General features: G+C 48.8%; 9 protein-coding genes across 9 annotated transcripts; 5 read left to right on the plus strand and 4 right to left on the minus strand.

The window, feature by feature from the left end:
* Positions 1-155: 155 nt before the first annotated feature.
* On the minus strand, positions 156-1,101 carry AKAW2_60929A (uncharacterized protein; the record flags this gene model as incomplete). Its single annotated transcript, XM_041693109.1, has 4 exons — positions 156-443; positions 508-626; positions 690-908; positions 975-1,101. 4 exons carry the CDS (start codon positions 1,099-1,101, stop codon positions 156-158), a joined length of 753 nt encoding a protein of 250 aa, XP_041546427.1.
* Positions 1,102-2,713: 1,612 nt separating this feature from the next.
* Positions 2,714-4,620, minus strand: SIT2_3 (siderochrome iron transporter 2; the record flags this gene model as incomplete). The annotated part of the gene is made up of 3 exons (XM_041693110.1): positions 2,714-3,648; positions 3,717-4,330; positions 4,382-4,620. 3 exons carry the CDS (start codon positions 4,618-4,620, stop codon positions 2,714-2,716), a joined length of 1,788 nt encoding a protein of 595 aa, XP_041546428.1.
* A 2,074-nt stretch (positions 4,621-6,694) lies between these two features.
* AKAW2_60931S (uncharacterized protein) lies at positions 6,695-6,967 on the plus strand (the record flags this gene model as incomplete). Its single annotated transcript, XM_041693111.1, has 1 exon — positions 6,695-6,967. One exon carries the CDS (start codon positions 6,695-6,697, stop codon positions 6,965-6,967), a length of 273 nt encoding a protein of 90 aa, XP_041546429.1.
* A 1,566-nt stretch (positions 6,968-8,533) lies between these two features.
* Positions 8,534-9,941, plus strand: AKAW2_60932S (uncharacterized protein; the record flags this gene model as incomplete). Its single annotated transcript, XM_041693113.1, has 3 exons — positions 8,534-8,653; positions 8,702-9,687; positions 9,749-9,941. The coding sequence occupies 3 exons, from the start codon at positions 8,534-8,536 to the stop codon at positions 9,939-9,941; spliced, it is 1,299 nt and encodes a 432-aa protein (XP_041546430.1).
* A 319-nt stretch (positions 9,942-10,260) lies between these two features.
* Positions 10,261-12,565, plus strand: AKAW2_60933S (Zn(II)2Cys6 transcription factor; the record flags this gene model as incomplete). Its single annotated transcript, XM_041693114.1, has 6 exons — positions 10,261-10,343; positions 10,396-10,524; positions 10,578-10,643; positions 10,703-10,834; positions 10,885-11,201; positions 11,250-12,565. 6 exons carry the CDS (start codon positions 10,261-10,263, stop codon positions 12,563-12,565), a joined length of 2,043 nt encoding a protein of 680 aa, XP_041546431.1.
* A 296-nt stretch (positions 12,566-12,861) lies between these two features.
* On the minus strand, positions 12,862-14,520 carry AKAW2_60934A (carboxylesterase/lipase family protein; the record flags this gene model as incomplete). The annotated part of the gene is made up of 1 exon (XM_041693115.1): positions 12,862-14,520. The coding sequence occupies one exon, from the start codon at positions 14,518-14,520 to the stop codon at positions 12,862-12,864; it is 1,659 nt and encodes a 552-aa protein (XP_041546432.1).
* Positions 14,521-15,433: 913 nt separating this feature from the next.
* Positions 15,434-15,670, plus strand: AKAW2_60935S (uncharacterized protein; the record flags this gene model as incomplete). Its single annotated transcript, XM_041693116.1, has 1 exon — positions 15,434-15,670. The coding sequence occupies one exon, from the start codon at positions 15,434-15,436 to the stop codon at positions 15,668-15,670; it is 237 nt and encodes a 78-aa protein (XP_041546433.1).
* A 4,004-nt stretch (positions 15,671-19,674) lies between these two features.
* AKAW2_60936S (uncharacterized protein) lies at positions 19,675-20,423 on the plus strand (the record flags this gene model as incomplete). Its single annotated transcript, XM_041693117.1, has 3 exons — positions 19,675-19,818; positions 19,872-20,133; positions 20,191-20,423. 3 exons carry the CDS (start codon positions 19,675-19,677, stop codon positions 20,421-20,423), a joined length of 639 nt encoding a protein of 212 aa, XP_041546434.1.
* Positions 20,424-22,208: 1,785 nt separating this feature from the next.
* AKAW2_60937A (Zn(II)2Cys6 transcription factor) lies at positions 22,209-23,826 on the minus strand (the record flags this gene model as incomplete). Its single annotated transcript, XM_041693118.1, has 2 exons — positions 22,209-23,657; positions 23,755-23,826. The coding sequence occupies 2 exons, from the start codon at positions 23,824-23,826 to the stop codon at positions 22,209-22,211; spliced, it is 1,521 nt and encodes a 506-aa protein (XP_041546435.1).
* Positions 23,827-24,107: the final 281 nt, after the last annotated feature.

The following is a 24,107-nucleotide window of genomic DNA, read 5'->3' on the forward strand; positions in this document are numbered from 1 at the left end:
TCGCTTCGGTATCTATATCTAGGATTAAGGGGAAATGATTGATATGATATTGTTATGACATTCAGGAACAAATTCACTGAGCCTAGTTTCCTACAGAGAAGGAACGATGTTTGTAAGCAAAACTGAATCGAACTACCTTCTCTCAACAATATCTTTTAGTGCTCATTCACAGCAAATGCATCTTGCAGCAAGTCTTTCGTGCACCACCGTTCTTCACGATTTACCCGCAGCATCAGTAAGAGAAACTTAGCCATGTGCTGTACATTCTCAGCCCCGAAATTATCCGGCAGCCGCTCGGCGAGATATGCAGCAAATCCAGCTTGTCCAGTAGAATCACTCAGTCTCTCTTCAATAAGTTCCAGATGTTCTTTATTGACCTCCTCTCGTCGTATACCAAAGGTACAAAGTGGAAAGAGTGGCTCGTTGGTTGCTATTTCAAATATCTGGTCAGTGTTAGCAGATGCACTTCATTGTCATAAGGAGTAAAGACAATTAACAGATACGTACCAAGCACCCCAATGCCCAGATATCAATGGTCCAGTCCCAAGGACTCCCATTTATGGTTTCAGGCGCGCGTAGTGACAGTGGTGTTACAGGCCGCTCGTTGCACTGTGTACGGAATTGAGCTATAAAGTAAAATATTAGCGACTAGACACAACATCCTGCGTAGGAATGGATTTGTCTATTACCGCCACCCAAATCCCCAATTTTGACCACAAGGCTGAAGTGCTGGACTTCCTTCAGTTGGTTGTATCGTCTCTGTGAAGGCATCAAGTATTCTGGGGCACTGCCATCCTTCGTCACTCCTTCAAGCCATCTGACTGGGCTGAATTGTGGTGGCTCCAGAAAAGCTTCGGTGTCATTTATCGAGTCAGTAACTGCTACCAGCATGTTTCCTGGTTGTAGGTCTGCTCGGGCAGACAGAAAGCGGTCATTAGTAATTATCAGGTTGCTTCTGGCCTGTATTAACTTACCGCAATGGGCAATATCAGATCTATGGAGGAAATCGAGCCCCAAGAGGATTTGATGTGACATGGTTTCTACATATCCCGCCTGGCGTGGCGTCCATGTGACTATCATTTCTTGCAGGTCCGAGATCATCACTGGAAAAACCAGACATAGGTGTATTCCATTCGGACCTGTATGATAGAAGTGATCGAGTAGATCAATGACGTGTGATTTCCCAGGGTGATCCAATTGGGACGCCGCCAGATGACGAAGTATCAGAAGCTCCTTCGAATCTGCAGAAGCATCTGCTTACAGAATCTTTAGGGCGACGTGTTGATGGGTACTAGTCTTATCCTTTGCAAGCCAGACAGTCGAGGATTGGCCATACGCTAGCTTTCCGACAACTTCATAATTTTGGCCGAAGCTGTCATGGAGGTGGACGGGGTGGTAACCTCCCCGGCGATACTCTTCAACGGGTTCGACCGCCTTGGTAATTCTCTCGAAACGGCGCATGTTCACCAATTGAAGATCAGTGTGAGACCGTCGCACAATCAAGAAGACTGGTAAGCGAATTGTTAGTGGGCGTTGCGAAAAGCAAACTTGAACACTATCAATGTGAACTGGACAGGGGCACTCAGGTGCCAGGAGTTCCCAAGCCTAATATAGACGTGCCACAGTCGCAGTCATGTGACCTAAATACGGAAGAAGCCGAAGCCTTGTTAGCGGTTCCCGAATCGAGCCTGAAGGAGCAGGTTTGATTACATAGGTAAAAACAGTACTGAGACTAAAACTGTCGGAGCATTGTACGGTTCAGTTTCATTCTGGAGACAGCATGACTATTGAACACATCTACCATGAAGATGAATCTTAATGCGACTCCCCATAGAGACCGCTCAGGGTTATTGCGTTCCAGGTCCGTTCATGAACTACATGTTATTAGTTCAGTAGGACGCAGGCATGCATTAATCTCTAGGGATTGAAGAAATTCTATTTATTGAATATGATCATGTAATTGAGATTCACTGTATGCAAAACATTGTAGAGTACTGTCGCATATCAATGTTACCCTGTGAACTGCGCATTATAGTGGGAGGTTCGTAAGAACATCAAGATAGAAAAGGAAAGGAAGAGACTGATGAGTACAATATATTGATTGCCCAAAGGATGTGTGTCCCGTCCTTTCTTCACTAACACCTGATGTCCGTTAAGTATCAAGCGGCGATGCTCTAAACGATCCCTTATGTGACATTCGTGGACTCCGCACTTAAGCTCGGGCGGCGCTTTGCCTAAGTGACGCTGCAAAGGCTTCTAGAAATCTGGCGGAAATGTATTTCGTATAATCCCCACGTGCTGCTGGAATATTAATCGGAACAGCCTTAGCGCCAGCTGATAGTGCAGCTTGCTGGGATTTCTCTAATTCGCTTTAATGATAAAAATGAACTTGCATTCGCACACACCGCTGCGAGCTCTAATGATCCATAGCACTGTATACCTTCCAGGCCATTTTCAGGCATGCAGTAAGGACTATAACTAGAACCGCAGATATAAGATTTGACGACAAGGTTACGTTAGCGGTATAAGTCGAAGACAAATTTAGAAATACCAACTTGATCAAGAGACACTACCCACAAAAGTTATTTAGCAGTGACTTTTGCTGATGGCTAGTAAGTAGGCGAGTCTACGAGGGTCTAAACACAAAACTAGTTATTAGTGAATTAATTGTAATGATTGTAATGATTATGTCTGGTAGGGGACGGTCCCACCTCTAGATCATCGTCCCCTTATTCTGTTTCTTGTCCACATTATAATGCTTCCACATACCCACCGCCGGAAACATCAACACCAAAATACAAGTCGCTGCAATAGCCTCGTACTTCTCCATATACCCCCACGCATAATTGACCGCATCCCTAACCGCCGACCCAGGCTCATACTTCATCTGCGACAAATAACCCCCAGAGTACAACGTCTCGAACAGGTCCTGATCCTCCGCCGGCAGCGCCCTCCTCAACCCATCCGTGAACGTGTTCGTATAAATCGCCGCCGAAACCGCATACCCAATAGCGCCCCCAATACTATTGAATAGACCTAACATTGACAACAAGATTGGGATCCCATCCCTGTTCGACGCACACATCACCGCCATCTGCTGACCAATAACCAACATACCACCTGAGAACGCAATAAAGATCTGACACATTATTACGTACCCGATATCTGCGTCTTGACCCCGGAAATGAATCATCAACCCAGCACCTAAGAACATCAACGGCGCCGCAAAGCACAGACACGAGTACTTGAATTCCTTGACCATGCGGATCCAGAAGCCGAAGACGGGGGACCAGACGCACGATCCGACGGTATAGATGGAGGTCATGTAGCCGGTTTTGGTCACGTCCAGGTTGTAGACGACCATTACGAAGTAGTAGAAGTAGCTGTCCCAGCAGTAGAAGCTAAAGTAGACGACTGCGGCAAGGAGGCAGGCGCCGAGGACGGTGCGGTCCCGGAGAAGGTCGTAGGGGATGAAGTGGACCCGGGCGCACCATCTCTCCCAGGCTGCGAAGACAAAGAAGAGAACGAAACCGATGACTACTTCGGCAATAAAGGCGGCGTTGTGGTATTCTGTTCGGCCATAGCTAGCTAGGCTGAAAGGGAGGAGGAAGAGTACGAAGGCGGCCATGAGGATGAAGGCACCGATGACTGTCAAGATAATTGTTAGAGACTGTTTCTAGGTTTCGCAAATCGTCTAGTAAGAGGGAAATAATTACCATCGAATTCGTGGATGTAGTGGATCAGCGACTGGAACCAGGTCCGGCCATTGTCTTGGCGAACCAGAACACCGGTCTTGTAGGCCTTCCGCTCATAATATTTGAAGACAAAAATGAGGGGCGCGAAGACGAAGGGCTGGACTATGGCGAAGGCGCCATAGGCCCAGCGCCAGCCCGAAGTTTTGATAAAGGAGTTGGCTGCAAGGGAACCGGTAAAGGCACAGCAGATGAAAGGCGTCGTGGAGAAGCCAAAAGCAAAGGCTCGGTTGCGCAAGCCAGAGGTATCCGCAATGAAGATCTCAAGAATGAGGTAGATAGCATCGTAACCAATCCAGTAGAAGACATAGCCTGCAGCGAAGGCATTGGGTCCGTTGCATGCCGCGAGGATGATCAATCCAAGAACGTAAACGATAACGAAGACGATCAGACCTTCAGCACGCCCCCAAATTCCTAGAAGCTTTCCAATGGGCAGCTTCAGCACACCACCAATGATGGTCGCTAAGATATAGGCTGTCGTGACTTGCGAGGCGTGGGAGAAGTTCGAGTAAGCATAGTAGAGTACGTTGGTACTGATGTATTCGTGAAGCGCAAGCATGAAATAGCAGACCCAGATCCTGGGCATATCATTAGTACGGCTCTTCTATATGCTTCTGTGATTTCCATACCAGGCGTAAGTGCCGTAAATGGCTTTTCTGCTCCAGACCAGCGCAGCAGCCTCTGCCTTCTGCACTCCGATCGGGGCCTCCTGGGAAACCCTTTCAGGCTGGGTATCTTTCTCGGAGAGCCCCAGGTTAGCAGACGGACCATCCGTCTGAGAATTCTTCGGAAGCTGCTCTACTGGCTGAAGATCATCCACGACATGGTTGGTCTTGCGACCCTTGAGTCGGTCAACGACGACACCCATGATAGCTGGATTAGATATTATCTCTGCAGGGTGGGTAGATGAGTAATGTCAATGGGGATAGGAGTGAGAGAAAGGGGAAGGAAAAGGGCCGATCGCCGGACGTTATATAGTGGGTAGCATTCCCTCTTACACTCATCGTCTCCCTTGTCAATCATCCATTCAACTTGGCCTTTGGGTCTGCATTAGCGCCAACATCAAACTTTTTTCTTTCTCCTTCTTCTATGGCTCATGTGGAGACTGCTCTTTGGGGCCAAAGTCTCCAGCATCATGGCGTGGAAACTAGGCTCGTGGTTTCACGCAGGAGCCACACTTGCAGACTTGGAAAGTGAGCGTCAGAAATCAATGGAGAACGAATAGATGGGGGCCAAGCGATAAGCGCCATCAGATAATCAGGCCAATGCATCAGATAATCTCTGTTGTGGGGCTAACAGCCAATGATATCAAATATGAGCCGGCTAATGCCGGGTGTGATGATAACCTCTTGGCCAATTGCGGCTGTCTAGCCCGGACCATTTATGCCCAAGAGCCACATTCTTTTACGAGCATTCCCTATATTGGCCTAGCTACCCAGCTCCATTGGTCGGTGGACGTATTGAGTATCGCTTTCTGCGCTAGGAAAAATTTCACCTCCCCGTGGTTAATACTAAAAGCAGCCTGGTCGATCCTTCGATCCAGGGCTTGTGCGTGAAATCTCTGCTGTGTGGCTTTTGACAACCAAAACATCCGATTGACAGAAAATCAGGGTATCACCGTTGGAATCCTTCACGGTCAGGCCACTATTGTTTGCCAATTGGTGTGGCAGGATGTATCCGCAATCGGACTGTAATGCATGCTCTCGCACACCACCTACACCGATTGGTAGACTCCTGCTTGGCTCTCTCGTATCTCATGATCCATGCGGAAGCTTATGCCCGGAATATCCGAACCTGAGCAGTTGTTCTTTACGGAGCGCCCGTTTTGGGGCAACACAGCGTGGTCTGATCAGCCAACAGCGGTCCAGAATCAGTCGCTTGGTACCCACATTGAATCGGCATACTCCGTAGTAACCGGACAGCCTCGCATATTACGTACCTTACTTCTAGTCTTCTACATGCCTTAACCCGGCAGTTGGTTTTGGACGTGGCTTGTCTGCTAACCCTGGACTGTGACGCACTATGATAGTGGAGCCCATTCACAACCCGTGAACCCTGGAGACCCATTATTGGGGAGCCACAGAACCATTACAAATGGCTTACTAAATTAATGAAACACATCTTTAGCGCTCTTTTACTATGTTCTATTGTCATTTCGGTAGTGTTCCCCAAATTGGAATATTATTTATGCCTTATAGTTCATATCAAGTATGATTAGTTCGGTTGTGCACCTGAGTCCTATCTCGATTGGGATAGCCATGCACTGGTCGGTGAAATTATGATCGAAGCTCATGGTTCAATTTATCCAAATCTAGCAACTCTGTTAAAATTAGACGGCCGTGTCCCTTTACCTCAGGGTATTCTGATGATCATGGCAATACTATATCTACCAGACCAGCATCGAGATCATAATAGTAAAGCCGGTATCTGTTCATTGTGGGGGATTTGTCCGAGTAGAGGCCAGCACACCAACTCATTGATGGCAGGTCATTGGAGAGCACAATTTTTTGAATCGACTTCCCATTCTGTCGGGAACACCCTTGACTCTACATGAGCATAAAGTATGTACATAGTTTACGCTTCATGCCAAATCCTTTGGTTGTACTCTGGAGATCTCCGGTTGATCTCGGCCAATTATGCCCTGGACTTGCTTGGGAGTATCAATGTCGAAATTGCCCTAGCTTGTTAGGGTCAGGGAAACGGTGTTCCAAACGGCGTCCCTCGGTGCATGCATGCCTTCAGTGTTACTGGCCAGTTATGGTACCACAGTGCATCCTCAGTGAATAGAGATTTTGTCGATTGGTGAATAGCTGATCGATGTTTATAACTGGCGGGCTCTTAAGAGTCTTCTCATTCTCTCAGGATTTCTACTTTCTAGGAAGCTCTTTACTCTCGGGTGTCTCTTGATAGCCTTCAATGGAAGCAAAGCTTCTGAGTACGACATGGCCTCAACATATGACCTCGTGAATTATGACTCCGACGAGGAGAGGGAAAAGCACCCTAATGTTCCCTTCGCCAACCCCAAATCTGCTGCCCTTTTCATGGCTGGCTTGTTGGAAGGAGCCAGGTTTATTTATGGGCTGATGGGTGAGCTTGCGGTCGCCTTCTTGCGCAGCACCCGAGTCAGTTGGGGCGTTGACATGGCCTTAGCACCCAGGAAATGGCGAGACATTTGGAAGATTATGGAGGCTGGGCCAGGGTATGCTGTTCCATAGTATACTAGCGCTTGTTCTTAAACAAAGCGAAAGTGTATCCCAGCATCTGTCAAAATGGATTGCACCCTTGATATCACCTAGGGAGGTTGTTGGCCCTCGTTTATTTCACCGATTGCGAGTGAGTGAAGCGCTAGGGAGACGATTGCATTATGGTCGTTGACTTGGGGAATATTCATGTCGCAAAAACTGGAGTATGGCTCCAACTAGTTTTGCCGAGATTATGAAGCGCGGGATGAATGAGTCGCCAGGTTAGTGGAAAGGAAGAGGGGTGCTCATGACAGTGGTCACATGATGCTATTTCTTGGGACGGACCGATAGAGCGCTTGCCCGCCAACGGGGCTGCAGATAATCAATACGATTGCTAGGTGCGATCTTTCTAAATGTTGTGCTTTTCTTTGGTGGAGCTGAAAGGCCTACGTGTTGATCAGGGTCATCCCAACCCAACATTTCAAGGTTATTTACCGACCCCAGCACATGTTCGTGCTGGTGCCTAAGGCATTTAGTAATTGGGTGTCACCCAATATGCCTCGGAGACCCTTATCTGATACAATAAACGCCATCTCGGTATGTTTAGTAATTACTGGCTCTTTTGGTGCCTGTGATTGACGGGCTCGTCGTCTATACCGCACGTTTTCACGATTGCTATCTCACTGGCATGGAAAGGTGAGCCGACACAGTATATATTCACCAGATACTGTTGAGGTGTAATTTATTAGGAACGGTGAGCGAGTCAAAAGCAGAAACATGAACCTAACAATAACTTACTGAAGGGATAGAGATGTCAAAGAATCTCAGAAGCACCAATCAAACGGTGTTAGACTAATCTTGGGCAGGATAAATCCCATTTACTCTGAGCAGAAGTGGTCATGATTGCTAACAGAATGGGATCAATTCTGGCTGTGTTGGGTGGTATATTAACTAGAGCGAGAAACAGTCCTAACAGATAACCCTTGATGGTCTAGTTGGTTATGGCGTCCGGCTGTAATGGTTAATTGTAACCGGAAAATCCCTGGTTCGATTCCGGGTCGAGGGACATCTTCTTTTTTGGCATTTTTTTTTCACCCGCATCCGCATTCGCTCCGTACAACAGGAAGCAAGTAATAAATTACAACAAACAACCATCGCATCCCTTGCTGATTATATCATGATCAAGGAACTTTCGAATAACCAGCTGACATCGAGCCGCTAACGCAGCCACTGACAGTAGTGGTAACCTCCATAAGCTTTCATTTCTGGCAGCGGAAGCCATGCAATCTTTCAGTTTTCTAGTCAGTGGACCAAGATGGCTGCACCACGATTGCAGTGTGGAGATGGTACAACGCCACGTCCATAATCCAGCATAGAGATAGACCGCCACACTACGAATTAGACAATACTCGTTGTTCTAAGCCAGATGCCGATGCAGGCAAGTCCGACATCCGACCACGTGAGCGGATCGGAGGTCATTTTCGGCCTCCGCTCATAGTTATTTAGGGAGTCATGAAAGCTCTAATCGGACAACCATTGCCCCACCAAGAACATTCATTTTCAAAGCATCCTATCACTTCCTGAAGTATATCAGTAGCCATGGATAAAGATAGCCATGTTGTGATTATCGGTGCAGGCGTATTTGGCCTCACCACTGCTTACCAGCTCGCCACCGAGGGCTACAAGAACATTACGGTCCTTGATCGACATATGCCCCCAGTAAGTTCAGTTCTGCGCAGTGAATGTTGCCTCAACTAATTAGCCCAGGTTTCAGATGGGTCCAGCTCTGATATCTCTCGTATAATTCGATTTGATTATGCCGACGACGATTACTTGCGTATTTCTCACGCAGCCTATTTGAAATGGCAGGAGCCCAAGTACCGGGGCATTTTCTACCCCAGACCTTTCATTCTGACAGGAAGCATGGGTCCCGTCAAAGACTCATGGATGGAGAGGACCAAAGCGGCTCTCAACAGGTATAACCTTCCATGGACTCACGTAACCGACGCGGACCACGCGAAGCGGTTACACCCAGTCCTCAGCGGGAAATTAGCCGCACCTCCGTTCTCTGGGTACCAAAACAACCAAGCAGGATGGGCAGATGCCAACAAGGCTATCAGCCAGCTTCGTGATGATTGCTTCGAAGCTGGCGTTTCATTCATCTGCGGCCGGCGGGGTACGGTTGTTGGGTTCGACACCGATTCCGACAAGAATATCAAGGCCGTACGAACCCTCATTGGAAGCCCCGTGTCGGGAGATCACTTCATTCTTGCAGCTGGTGCATGGGGGTCTAGCCTGGTTCCCATGTACAACTCTACCATTGCTACTGCTCAGGTCCTGGGATTCATGCGTCTCACGCCAGAGGAGGTGAAGAAGTACGAAGAGCTTCCGATTTACATCAACTTCTCGAGTGGCTGGTTTAACTTCCCTCCTCATGAAGATACTAGCCTACTGAAGATGGCTGTTCACGGGTGGGGATACACCAGGACCCCCAAGGAGGGAGAGCTCACCCTCGCCAAGGGCAACATCTCGACTCCCCCGTTGATCCCGCCTCGTGAGCGTATCAATTTTGTCCCAGCGGATGGCGAGCACAGACTCCGGGAAGGGCTGCGCGAGATTCTGCCCGAACTAGCTGACCGGCCTTTTGAGAAGCTGGCTCTCTGCTGGTATACGGACACCCCGACCGGTGATTTCATCATGGACTACCACCCGGATTTCAAGAACTTGTTTATTGGGGGTGCGGGCAGTGGACAGTGAGTTTTCCCTTTGGTATCGATTCATGTTTTTGATTGAATGCTAATGTTCCATTTACAGTGGATTCAAGTTCCTACCTGTCCTGGGTGAATACATGTCGCGGGCAATCAAACGGGACCTGCCAAAGAACCTCGCTCAGAAGTGGCGATTCCGGATGGAATACCAGAACCAGGACGATACTTTCCTGGGCGATGGGAGCCGTGCAGGACCCGCGAGACGGGAGTTGACTCCTTATGAGAAGGCTAAATTGTAGATTGTCATTGCCTTCGCATGGTGAATATTGTAAATATGAGGTTGTATTTGATAATTTACGAAGTTAGCGATGAAAGACAGAGCTTGAACAGGTTCCTTTAAAGCCATATTCAACTAAAGTTGCATTCCTCCATCTAAGTCAAATGATCATATTCAAGCATAAGGAAACCCAAGCGAGATCGCCACTAGCCGGAAATAAACTAGTCCCGAAAGATAAGCACGTGGCAAAACTTCCGCTCACGTGGTCGGCAAAACGCAGCCCGGAATTTGCCCCGACGCCGAGATGGATCGGCTACTTCCCCGGCTAATGGCAAGAGTAGATGGCGGAATGTCAATTTACCGATAGCATGGATCGATCGTCTGAGCCCCGAGAACGGAGTCGACAGGCCTGCGAGCCATGTCGGTAGGGTCTCTTGTTCGTCACGAAATGGCTAGACTTGCTGACTCTATGACAGACGCAGAAAAACAAAATGTCCTGGAGAGAGGCCGGTTTGCTCAACCTGCCAAAGATTAAAACACCAATGTGTTTATTCACTCAGGGACCGAGCAAGCGTCACATCTGGAAGGGTGACAAAAGCGTATGCGTCTGTGAGCCATCCTGCAGCTACAACAGACCTTAATCCTAATATCAGACTAGAAGAGCTACCCAAGATCGGCTACGGATACTCGAGTCACAGGTCAATGATTTGTATGGTGCGCTATGGTGTGCATATCCTTTACCCTACATAAATGTCCCTGTACAGTCGACTGATATATCGCCAGCGCACGCTCCAGCAGAAATGGCGAACCATCACCGGGGACTCCTGAGAGCAATAGTACCTCGCAGAGAGAGCTGGACTGGCAGGTTCCCGTGCGAGAGTATTCTAATGATATGTCTACCTTCTCACCAACAAAGTAAATGCCCTAGTGCCACCGAAAATCGGTATCTTGGCTAACTAGATAAGTCCACATCCACCCACAGAGACATTGCAGCACTTTATAGAGGTGTACCGAAAAGTGCTACATCTGCAGCCACTACCACTGTTCGACATGCATACACTCCAGTCGGATTTAGCTAAAGCGCCAGACTTTCTTCTATGGAGTTTCTTAACGCTTATACTACCATTTTCAGGTCATGAATTCTACCACGGCAGAGAGATAGAAGCTCGGAAATTCTATTCTCAGTCCGCCGAACAGGCAGTAGTGAAAATGGCCATCGAGGGCGTATCACAAGTGGAAGTACTGCAGTCGCTGTGCTTGCTAGCCCTACGGCACATCAAAGGTACGCATTTCCACAGTAACCTGATGACCTGTTCTAAACCCCGAATAGAAGGCAAACAAGCCCAAGCCTGCATGACAATTGGAATGGCATCCCGACTCCAAGCATTCCGAACCCTACAACACAACAACACCAACCAAACAGAAACCAGAGACCTCACAATCTCCCGCTGCCACTGGAGCATACGCATCCTAGAAAGCATTTTCACCCCACAACTCTCCATCCCATCTCCGCCACAAATCCCAACATGCCCCGAATACCCCTACCCGCCCAGCGTACCCGTCCCACCCCCGCTCCCTTCCGCATCCCCTACCCAAACCGACCCCTTCGACACCACCGACCCAACCAACGACCTTGGAATCGTCGCCTACGGCATCCAACTAATAGTCATCTGGGGAGAAACAGCCTCCTACCTCCACAGCATCCGCACGAATCCTAACCTCAACGAAGAAACCCCCTGGTCCCTATCCTCCACCTACTCAAAGCTCAACCACAGACGCAACGAACACGAAACTCAACTCCCAGAATCCCATCTCCTCCGCAACGTAGCCTTCACCAAACGCACCCGCGCCGAAATCTCTACTCACCGGGAATACTGGACTTCCTGGATATCGATGCAAATCTTCTGCCATGCTCTCGTCGCAATCCAGAACCACCCCTTCATCCACCTCGTCATTCTACGCGGGAACCGCGGCGTCTCCCAGTCCCGGCTCTTCCTCCAACAAACAGTCGACCACGCCTTATTTCACTCTGAATGGGTATTTCGACTCGTCCAAGCTTGGGAGAACTTCGACCTACCGTTTCACGACCCATTAATAGCCCATTTAGTAGCAGCTACTGCGTCCATATCATGGATATTCCAGTTCGCGCGGGACAGAGGAATCGGAGAAAAAGCACGAGGACATCTCGTCATCGCAGAGAGATCATTAACTCGAATGTCAACGGTCTGGCCACACGTTTCGCATAGGCTTAAGACCCTCCATGCACTTCAGGCGTCGGCATCTGTGGCGACTACGAACCCGTCTATATCTTCGGAGCATCAAGGTGCAATGATAACGAAAGGAACTACGATCACTATCCAGCCATCGCTGTTCTGGGATCTACTCGATCCGAAAATCTGTCCAACGGAAACGCCGGGATCGTCCGGGCTGGCAGCTCCCGGTGCTAGGATGCGCGTTACAACGCAGTTCATGCATCCGCTTAGTGAGGATGAGCCGTCGGTAGGGCAGGAAGAGAGGGGTGTGGGTGGGGTTGGTGGTGGCGGCGAGGGTTTATTACCAGATGTTCATGCGCATGAGTTGGAGCAATTGTCGTTGGATGAGTTATTTGGGCAGTTGGGAGATGATGAGTTTACTTGGACGCTTTGAGTGCTTCGGTAGGTATGTGTTATGGCAGTCTTATGGTAGTCTAAGCCGGTTATGCTATGTACCATGGAGCATTGAATGGAAAGTAGCAGAAAAAGGTTTTGATACATGTACAAAATGTATTATCACAAAATACGAGAAGATGAGAAGTGAATATAGTGCATAGAATGTCGAATATTGACAGACAGACAGACAGACAGACGGACAGGACATATAAGCTATGTCTGGTCCATTGAAACGGGAGCACTGCTCCGCAAGATGCACACAAGCGGCACGCTGCAGCGCACCATGAGCCTCATCTAGTAAGGAATCTGCTGGTGGAAGTAGTCCATCATGAACTTAACCTGGTCGGGGTGAGCAATGGGAACATTGCCGAAGTAGTTACCCAGCTCCATGACGATCTGGGTGCCGTTGGGGCTGTTAGGGGCCCAGTTGGGCAGGCTGCCCTTGCCAGTGTAAGAGCCACCCTGGTTAGGGTTGAGGGTCTTGGCGAAGTTAGCCCAGTAGGCAGACATCTTCGCAGCGATCTCGTAGTCGGCATCGGTGAAGGGGTAGGTGTCGGCGTTAGCGTAGAGAGCGTTCAGGGCGTACATGATCTCAGACTGGTGGAAGGCACCCTGATCCTGGCCCGGGGGAGCGTGGGTCCAGTAGTAGGTGTAGAAGTCGGACTCGGCGGCCTTGTACCAGTCGGTGGCGTAGGCCCAGGAGCCAATGAGGGAGGCATCACGGGCGGCGGCGTTCCAGGAACGGTCGGCGGTGCTCTGGTTGTTGTCGGTGGGGTAGAGCTTGATGTAGCGGTCGAAGAGGTCGCCGTACTTCAGGGAAGTGTAGTTGAGGTATTCGTGGACGGTGTAGTCGGTGGTGGTAGAGGCGCCGGACTCGTCCTTGGTGTTACCGGTGATAACGGGGACGTCGTTGGCAGGGCCGTTGATGAGGGTCTCAAGGTAGGTGGAGGGAAGGACGTAGTCATCCAGGACGGGCTTGAAGATCAGGGGGTAGCCTGCGGAGAGAGCAGTAACCCACCAGATCCAGGTGCCGTTGACACGGTCCTGAGAACCGACGAGGAGGTCCTCCATGGAGAGCTCACGCAGCTCGGCTAGGGTGGAGACGTTGTGCGCGCTCTTGTAGGATTCACCGTGGGTAATGGCGGTAGACATGTTGACGTAGGAAGTAGCCAGACCGGCAAGCAAGGGGTCATAGGGGTAGCGGATACCAGACTCGGAGATACCACCGTGGAAGTAGCCGGAGAAGAGAGGGCTGTTGACGGCGTGGTAGACCTGGGAAGAACCGAAGGACTGACCAGCAACGATGACACGGTCAGGGTCACCACCGAAGTTGGCGATGTTCTTCTGAACCCACTTGAGAACCTCCAGTTGATCCAGGACACCATAGTTGCCAGAGGTGTTGTGACCGGTGGCAGCAAGACCCTCAGCGTTGAGCTCGGGGAGGGCGAGGTAGCCGAAGGCATCGTCACGGCGGTTGAAGGAGATAAGGATAACATCCTTCATGGCCATACCGCCACCATACCACCAAGCAGTATCACTGGTCTCATCGGAACCCTGGTTCCAAACAATGACAGGAAGCTTGGCGTCAGCCGAGGCAGCATTGGTCCAGATGTTCAGGCTGAGGCAGTCCTCGCTGATATAAGTCTCGTAGTTGCTGGGACATGCAGGGCCGAAAGAGGTGGCGTTCAAGGTCGTATTCCAGGGCTCACGGGGCTGGGGAGGCTTCCAGCGGTTCTGGTAGCCAGTATCGGCAGCGAAGGGGATACCCAGAAAAGCGGTGACATTGGACTCGGTGGTGCCGAAGAACTTCTCGAGAACAGTCTCGTTGGTGAAGTACTTGAAACCCTTAACAGGACCGTAGTTTGTCTGGATGACCTGATCCCAGAGCTGGGCCTGAGCGGCAGCAGCGCCCAGGGCCACAGCGGCGAGGCCCTTGGTAGTGAATGAGGGCATGCCGGAAAATGCAAAGAAAATGGGAAGGAAGGATGGAGATGATGATGAGGGAAAAAGAGTAGCAAACTAGGTGGCGATCGGCATATATATAGGTTCGATTCTGAGGTGCCTCTGCAACAAGCGTGGCCAAGGATGGAAATTGAGACCCACCCAGAAGAAACAATGGAATGAGCTTAATGGCTCTCAAGCAGTGGAATGATACAAGCCCTGCCGTTCCGATAAGTCCGAAGGTGGTTTGAGTGCGACAAAGTGTTAAAACCTCTACAGGATGAAGTTTACCCATGTGGAGACTTCGATTGACTACGCCAACCGATGACGACCGCACAGGAAAACTAGCATCGACGAGACCGTTGAGAATTTGCGAGAAGAATACCCGTCTCAGATACATGAGGACGGTAGACATTCTGGGAGAGGTGGCGGAGAACACTGCCGGTTCTGCAGGCCGAGGCCGAGGGCAGCCAATCTTCCGTGTATAGTTTTCTCCGCACCCCCTGCCGATCAGAGAGGGCTCGACCTACAAACTACGTTCGATACTGCGACTACTATCGTGTAGTCTATCTATAGTAGAGAGGTAGATTCTCGGTACGCACTTTTTAACTTGTACGCTTATGTGCATATTGTGATTTAAAAAGAGTATTGAAGATAGCAGCATCACAGCGCGGCCAACTCCCTGGCAATTGAACCCTGACCTTGGGAACTTGCAGATTGCCGGAACTGAAGATTGATAGTGTAGAGACCCTCGGCTCGGCACCTACAAGGCTACAACGTAGTTGGGATACTATTTTCTATTAGGACCCACGTTGGCCGCGCGTTTCAGTCTGGGGTGCTGCAGACTTCCTGGGTTGTGCTGAACAAAAGAAGGTAAAAGTGATGATGCAACCCCGCCGAATGATCGCCAGGAAGCCTACTGATAATGGCATATGCGGCCGAGGCTCCCCGCAAGAAGGAAAAGGGTTGGACAAACCCTGAAGTGGATCCGAGTGGATGCGAAGGATACCTCCGAGCTCCCGCGCGGATTCTCGCAAACTCACCCCAAATCGGGTATGGCCAGGCCGATTCCGGCAACAAAGTCTGGTTGATCTTCACCACAACGCTGTCTATTTACGGGGAAGAAATTGCTCAACTTGACCTCCACTGCGGCCTATCTTGAGCATAGGCTGTTTTTTGTATACGCGTTGTCACTACGATGGCCATCTAGTGTTGTTTCGCAAGCCTGTTGAGAGATGAAGGGTGCAATACGTCAAGATATCACGCTGTCTCGGACATAAGAACTCGTCAACTTCGCGAAGAACGGCTGTTACAAGTAGCTATGTTTGTGCCTGCCGGCTCACACTTCCCCATGGAGATCCACGCACGCCCATGTCACAATGTGAGTGACATTGGGCTTGAGATCTCATCGGCTATTTTGGCACAGACGAGAAGAGGCTTGAACCCCCCTCTTCGGCACGCGAACTTACTATGGACCACTGTTCTACGATCGAAATATATTCTCGAGTGCTGAATGACTTTTGAGCTACATTTTAAAATCAGTCTCCATCGCCACGAAACTGGACTTCGTATACTGCTGTGAATTAGTCCCGAGCTGATGTTGCCACGCAGGGAACACATTGGATAGCGTCTAGGGCTGAGGGATCTCTCATTCAATCGGAATATCATAGAGCTATGAAACACAGAACTAGTTCTAGGCGAAAACAAAGTAATGCAAGGTACCGGCGAGTGGGACGCCCTCCCTGTCAATTGTTGAGAGTGGAGCAGGCCCATTCGCGTAATTCATAAGATCATACGGAGACAACCTAATTGCCGCTTATTGGTCTATAGATAGTAGCTAAGTCACCTCTTAGCGCGCAAAAGGAATTATGCTTATATAAAAGTGTGCGTTTACATTTAGGGTTGATATAAAGGAAGAGCGCCAGTCCTTCGCCAGCGAAATGTCATGAGCCAAGAACTGACTGAGAAATTTCAGTTTCAATGTGTGAATTACCTTATCTTGACTGCAATTTTCACTGGTTGTATAGGACAATCATAGCTTTGATACACGCTGTCATGAATGATTTGATATGTCTGTATAATTTCGCGCGCTGGGTTATCCCTGCTTCCGTTATCAAGTGTTAACTGACTGTCACTGTCAATTAACTCTCGAGATGTAAGCTGCTATCACTCACATACATTTACCGAAAAGAGCAGGTGATTTATCGGTATATTTGGTAAGACAGAGATATAGTTCAGAGCCATTCTGGACCTTGGTTTCCACACAATGGCCTGCGATTCTCCGGGGAGGGGGCGTTCTACTTGTTTGTATAAAACATGACCCTAGGCAACCCGAGATTGTTCAGATCGCACCTCTCCACTATACTACTGACACAGAGTAACTAACGGAAATCTGCACCCTGACTATTCCGATTCATTGCATGTCAATACTCATAGTCTAGCTGAGCACATCACACATTGATCACATGCTTCGCAAACGAATTCCACAGTCAGGAGCCCACGTTGAATCCCTGTCATGCGTATTCTCACGCCACCTGAATACCCGTGGTTGGTAACCTTACCCTAATATACTATTACGTTCTTGAAGATATACAATCACCAGATGCTATATCTTGATATTAAAGGTGTATCTACGAATATGTGAGAGAACTCACCTAGTTCTAGATCATATGTAGTAAGATAAGTCACTGCAACACTACGACTAGGCTACCATATTGTAAGACGCATAGCTTAGAGGATAGGAAAATGGATGCTTTATGTAATAGCCGATCGGAAGGACCCAGTTTTCAGGCTATTTATGCTTCACTTTGGCTTGATCATTTGCGGCCTCTCTGCAGGGATAGTCAACTACGGCATGCCACTGGATGAATCATAAGCAGCTGCAAGGATGCGTCTTGTGATGTACAAGACAGGGCAATTATTCGGGAATGGGGTGTCGGGAATGACAGAAAGTACCATCCTAAATTGCCATCCTCGAGTCTTAAGCTGAAGCCGGCATTTCCGTGAACTGATCACAGTGAAGGCGGATCAAAGTCATGGTAGTTGTCTGGGGTGCCCGAAGCTTTCTTTCTGTGTTGGATAAAGAACACAACCATTTGATCCTTCTCTTATCACTTCTTCTACCACATCACCAGTTATGCTAGAAAGCTCATCTCACACAGAGCATTTCCGACTTCGGAGTCATCATTTCCAGGCCATGGAAAAGCGCAAGGCAAATTGTCTTACAATTCAGAAGATGAACTCACTGGCACACGAGGCAATGATGGCCACTTCGGTGATAAGAACTTTCAATTGCTTTTGAGAACGGACCCAAAATTGAGGGCGATGTACACCAAGAGAATGACCAAAAAATATCTACCATTGGCAATGTAAAATGGGTAATCACTTTGTAATGCTCATGTACGTACATTTGCTGACCTTGATCAGTTGGCACAGCCTCTAACAGGACTCTTTTACTTAAGGATTTGTATGAAAGGCACAGAAGTATGTTGCTATCCCGGAAGAGCAAGTTGACAAGGGATTTCACTTTCTTTGATACAGCAATCCTCAGTGCAGGTTTTCTACCAATTTTTCGAGGGTTTCCCCTTTATTTAATGCGAATGCAGAGGTAACTTTTCTTTAGTGCAACCTGATTCTATTATATTGAATACCAACTCCTCTACTTCATTCTAGTCCGTTTTTACTGTTATTCACGATTAATATCTTATTATTATTGGGTAGTACAATTTTACTCGATTGTTTTACCAGTAGCTCTAATTGACTTGAGGCTATGCGGTCTAGCCAATGGTCTTCTTGGAGAGGTAACAATATTGCGTTAAGTAATCTTGTAGATGTGGCCTTGAAATCTCCCACTAGTAGTGATAATTCTGAAATTGAAGAACGATCTGGCTGCTTGAAGGTTGGTCGATTGAGTGCGTTGTACTGAATTTCAGTAATGATTTGGGCGTTCCGGGGGGTGGGGGGCAAGACAGGGAGCGAGCAGGGTGGAAGACAAACCGGCATGAATGAGCACTAAGCCCCGAAAGACATGGAGATTAAAAATGAAATGCAAAAACATACAACAGAAGGGATTCGCTGGTGGTCACCCACCCAACTACTAACCTCCCGGCGTGTGGCTTAAGTATGGCTGAGCGGACGGGAAGCCCTGTTTTCCACACCCTGTGGTCGTATGTACTTGAATTCCGTTATATACAAATTATATGCTAGTTTCCATGATTTTTGCTGCCTAATTCTGGTGCTGGTTGACGTCTATTCTTTGGAAGTGGACCATTGCTCAGCTTCTGTTTGAACAGTCATTAGAATGGGTATCCCCACCCGGTAATTTGTGGCTAGGCTTTCGAAGGAGATGGGCAGAGTGAGGTCACCGTTTGCGCTTCATTAGACTATAACCGAGGTAGTCCATTTATATAACGCGGCCCCATAGTGTGTGATTGCCCACAATATAAAGACGCCTTTAAAAGAACGTACGAACAAAGAGGTCTCCGTGTTTTCAATAGGTTTATTCTTTTCTTCTTCTATATCGAAGTGTCTGAGCAGTATGTAGAGCGCATAATTCATCAACCTGCACAATTCGAAGTTTCCGTAAGATGCACTTTCCTGGATAGAAGAGTAGTTATAAACAGCCTGCCATACAGTCCGGGTGAATTATCCTTGTCTTTGGTCCTCCTGTCCGTACTGATTCATCGTAAAGGGGCAGTGCTGGGCAATGAAACGTGCTGAAAGGGTATTCAGCACGATCGAGTGAAGAGTGGCGCAAAGCTGGGCGATCGACCTGCCAGTAAGACTTTCTGATAAAGAGATTCTATAGACATAGCGTTGTATTAGTGATTGATATCATTTTCTGACGAATAAGTTGTCGAGGCCATATCTGGAACGCGGGGGAGATGCGGGATAAAGTATGGAAGGTGGTTCCGCTTGATATGAACTATCAATTGTGCCCCACAAAACTATCTTTCTGTTTTCGCGGAACAAGCTGCCTTATTGATCTGTTTCCCCGCATTTTCGTATCCGATGCCCTGAAGGCTGTTACAGCGTAATCTATGGTTCTATAGGGTTGTGCCAGGACTGGACTATGCCTAGGAGCGCGCCCGATAAATATTGGACAGCCAATTCTCAGATTCTACCATTCTGACTCTTGTGCTCTTATATGCCAAAACTCAGCCTGCCATGAAGAAACAATTAAGTCTTGACAATAGTCCGGAAGACATCCTATCAGCGGAGTCACAAGCTGGCGAGCTCTCCTTCTTGGAACCGATCCAGGATGATGCGGTATTCGGTGAAATTCGCGAAGGAGATACCAATTATCGTAACGTGAGCTCCCTCATAGTGTCTCCGAAAAGCTAGCCTGTACTAACGAAGCCCAGGTGAGCTGTATAGGAACCGTTGCCCTTATGTTGAAAGTGCAAATTGGCCTTGGAGTTCTCACGATACCCAGCTGTTTCGACATTCTTGGGATAATACCTGGAGTTATTGTTCTGCTTGCAATTGCAGCCACGACAACCTGGTCGAATTGGATGGTGGGCGTGTTCAAAATACGCCATCGTGAGGTCTATGGCATAGGCGATGTTGGAAAGATGCTCCTTGGGCGAGCTGGATACGAGCTGTTCGGCGGGGCTTATATCCTATGTGAGTGATTATGGTGCTTAATAAGTTAATCTGGCTTGTATCCTGACCTACTGCAAGACTATATCTTCACTGGTGGATCTGCTCTCTTGAGTATCTCGATCGCCTTTAATGCGCTCTCTGATCATGCAGCATGCACTGCCATTTTTGTGGCTGTTGCAGCCATTATTGGCTTTGCCTTCTCTAGTATCCAGACTCTTGCCCGTATAAGCTGGCTCGCCTGGATAGGTGTATCGTGCGTTATCATTGCAGGCAAGTGTGTTTTTGCAGATGCGGACTTGGATTTGGTCTAACCATTGCCTAGTATTTATTGTAACGATCGGTGTCGGGGTCCAGGGCCATGCACCCATGACTGCAGGTGTCATCCCAGAATCCGACTATAAGCTCTTCGGCAGCCCAAGCTTTGTTGAGGCCATGACTGCCGTGTCCACGATAACTTTAGCCTACGCCGGGGCCCCAGCATTCTTTAACGTCGTCTCCGAAATGCGTGATCCGCATCTCTTCACTAGATCCCTCACTATATGCCAAGTTATTGTCACGGCAATCTACATAGTGGTCGGAACAGTTGTATACTACTACTGTGGTTCCCATGTAGCCTCACCAGCTCTTGGCTCTGCTGGACCCTTGCTCAAAAATATTAGTTATGGTTTTGCGCTACCAGGGTTGTGTGTTTCTGCGGTCCTATTTCTTCACGTGAGTCTTCATCCCATTTTAGTCCCTGATTGAATACCCATCTAAGGCCCCCGACCATATACAGTTACCGTCTAAACACATCTTCATGCGCATTCTCCGGGGCTCTAGACACCTTACTGAGCCGACCCCAACGCATTGGATCACCTGGATAGGCTCTACTTTCAGTATAACTACAATCGCGTACATTGTCGCCAGCAGCATTCCCGTATTCAGTGATCTTGTATCACTTGTCGGAGCTCTTCTGGCCACATCATTATGTTTTCAGCCTATGGGGTTTATGTGGCTGTACGATAACTGGGGACCCGGCAAGCGAGAGAAGTCCATGAAGTGGTATCTATGTGTGGCCTGGTGTGTGTTTATAATCCTAACTGGGTTCTTCTTGACGATCGGGGGCACTTATGCTTCGGTAGTGAGCATTATACAGTCTTACCAGGAGACCGGAGGATCCTCTGCTTGGTCTTGTGCCGATAATGATAACTAAGTAACGTTCAGTCTTTATGGATATATGCAATTGATGAGTTGAGAATTGAGAGGCATTTCTGTAGCATAGGCCGTTACATTGGGTGGTGTTCATGCTTTCCTTCACCGTTGTTCACGCTCTGTAGCACACGGAATAACTTGTGGGCATCTTAGTATCCCGAATACATCCCATATTCCGTAATGTCACCTAGTCTGATAAGTGAAGCCCAGGGTAAACACAGCCTACGGATTATACTCCAGCCTGCAGCAGTGGAGGAATGCGAGCTGCAGCAAGACTTGCCGGATTGGAAAATCCCGCGGAGCCACTTGCCGTTTCTGCTGGAGATATCAACCACCCTTGATAAGATAAGGTTCAGCGTTCCATGGTATCCTGTGTAATCGCTGGACTAGAGATGAAGACTGATACGAGGCAGTAAATTTATCATCAGTGTAGAGCGACCAATGTGATCTTGCTTTCAGCAGCAATATGTGGGTCTTTGATCCCGTTGTCTCCACCGTGGTCTGTTGTGGTGATTGCAGGGTCAAACATGAGTTAGTAACAGGGAAAAAAGAGCATATAACCCTTTTAAAAGTTACTCTAAGCACATACGACCATAGGGTGTGGAAAACAGGGCTTCCCGTCCGCTCAGCCGTACTTAAGCCACACGCCGGGAGGTTAGTAGTTGGGTGGGTGACCACCAGCGAATCCCTTCTGTTGTATGTTTTTGCATTTCATTTTTGAAATCATTCATTCCTATGTGCACAGACAATATATACCATGGAACAAACAAACCATTTGCATTGTGGCCATGTGAAGTATGCGCCAGGCATAAGTTACGAAGCCTCAGAAAGTAAAGGCTGTCGCCGGGGGAGTGATATCACGTGTGGACACGCATCCATAACAGATCATTGATTGATCTTGTCACTCATAAGCGAGTGGGCTCAAAATACGGCCCAGATCGCTGGACTGACGCTTCGCTGAGTTGATCAATCTTCATAACACCCTCTAGGAGTTGTAGGGCCATTGCGAAGCCTGCGCCTCGCCCAATGTCTTGAAGACGGCGGATTACCCACTTTCTGGATTTACGTTTGGTGACGGGTGACTTTCCAACCATATAGAGGGTCCAGATCAAAGAATAACCGCCCGGCACGCTGGCAGTTGACGTCAAATTATAAGAGACATGTTGCCCAGATACGAGCGATACATAACCGAGCATCTGTGGAACGGTAGCCAGCATGTCCTCCCCGAGACTTGTCATGATTTGTACTGTCTCTTGGTACTTCGTTTCCAGGGTCATTCGCACCGCTGAAGGAAGTTCGGTGGCCAAAACCTTCATCAAAATGGAATATAGAATCTCGGAGACGATCATTCGGATACAACGTGCATTGTTCCAGACTCGTATCGCCCAGGTGGATTGGTAGACGTCGAATCGACCCTCGTGAAAGACTTCGGGGTCTGCTGTTGGCTCATAGATTGTTGTGTAGGGGTCTGCTAGGCTGATAATTTCAAAGACGCGCCGAAACTCTTCCTGAAGGATAATCGCCTCTTCCAGCTTTTCTGACCACGAGACTTTCGATTTGTTTTGTGTGACGCTGTAAAGGAGGTTTACACACTTGGTAGCTGATACTCCGAGGAGCCAGAATGGACTATAAGCATCGGCGTGCTTGGATGCCTCTCCCTGCAGCGCCAGCAAGTCCTCCGGAAACGGTTGATTGGCGTGTAGACAAGTGATCACCGTGTCTGCGCGTACTTGGTTGAACATGAGTGTTGCGGCTGTACTAGTGAATTGGCTCTTGCCGCGGAGAACCACCAGTGCGGCAGCTCCTCGGACATGTCGCACCCACGACTGGAAATTGGAGACGTGCTCAAATACCCCCAGCGAGATGACAGACATCAGGGTGCTGTCTTTGACAGAATCAACAGGTGACGCCAATGCCGTGTTAACATTCGCAATTGCCTCGGAGTATTTGATGCGTGCGTGCCGAGCCAGCTCGGGTTGTTGATTGGAATTGGCCAGTGCCACGAGGCCCACCGCCGCCATGCTGGTCACCAGTGTGTAATGCTCCGCCTCGGCATTGTAAACCGCGGGGATATAGTTGAAAAATCCACGTGAGGGAGTCTGGTTGTTAATGACAAAGTTGTGAAGGAAATAGTTGACACCGATCTCATCCAGGCTGGGCCCTAAGCCAGGGGTGGGTGGTGAAGGGGTGCGGCTTGAGGTTTTCGAGCCATTGCGTTTTGCTCGCTTCTCTTTAGATCGCTTGATGGTCTTGTCGGTCTGGTCGCGAAAAACAAGTTCCCATTCATCGCGATAGCCCGGACATTTTTCTCGCATGCGGATACATTGTCCACAGTGGGGTATCTGCTGGTCGCACTGAGCCGAGATCGGCCCCTGTCAGCATTTATTTGGCCGCGAAAAATGAGAAAAGAAATGTAGCAAGAAAAAAAAAATAAAAGAAAGGAACACCCACGCGTCGCTTCACAGCCCGACAGTTTCCACAATTGCGGGAGGCTCTTGGGCGAGGCGCCTTTTCCGATGCCATTTCTCGCTGTCTGCGCCGTAAGGATACGTTGACAAGGGGTCAAGAGGGGAAACCCCGCGGATTGTGATGAGGTTAAAGAACCTCCTCCCCGGGCTGAGGCTGACTAACTAACCGCGGGTAACTAAAGGAGGCTTAAAGTCGGTTAAGCAGTTTTCGTTGAAGAGCTTAACCCTTGGACAAGCTCAGCTCTCCTCCTCTAGCCAGCCTTGTCTCGCCCCGCGCTGTGTGTCTATGCCTTGCCACGTGCACTACTACTCTTTGGGCAATCCTGAACACAATCT

The sequence above is a fragment of the Aspergillus luchuensis genome, chromosome 6 (assembly GCF_016861625.1).
Source record: "Aspergillus luchuensis IFO 4308 DNA, chromosome 6, nearly complete sequence".
Classification (NCBI taxonomy): Eukaryota; Fungi; Ascomycota; class Eurotiomycetes; order Eurotiales; family Aspergillaceae; genus Aspergillus; species Aspergillus luchuensis.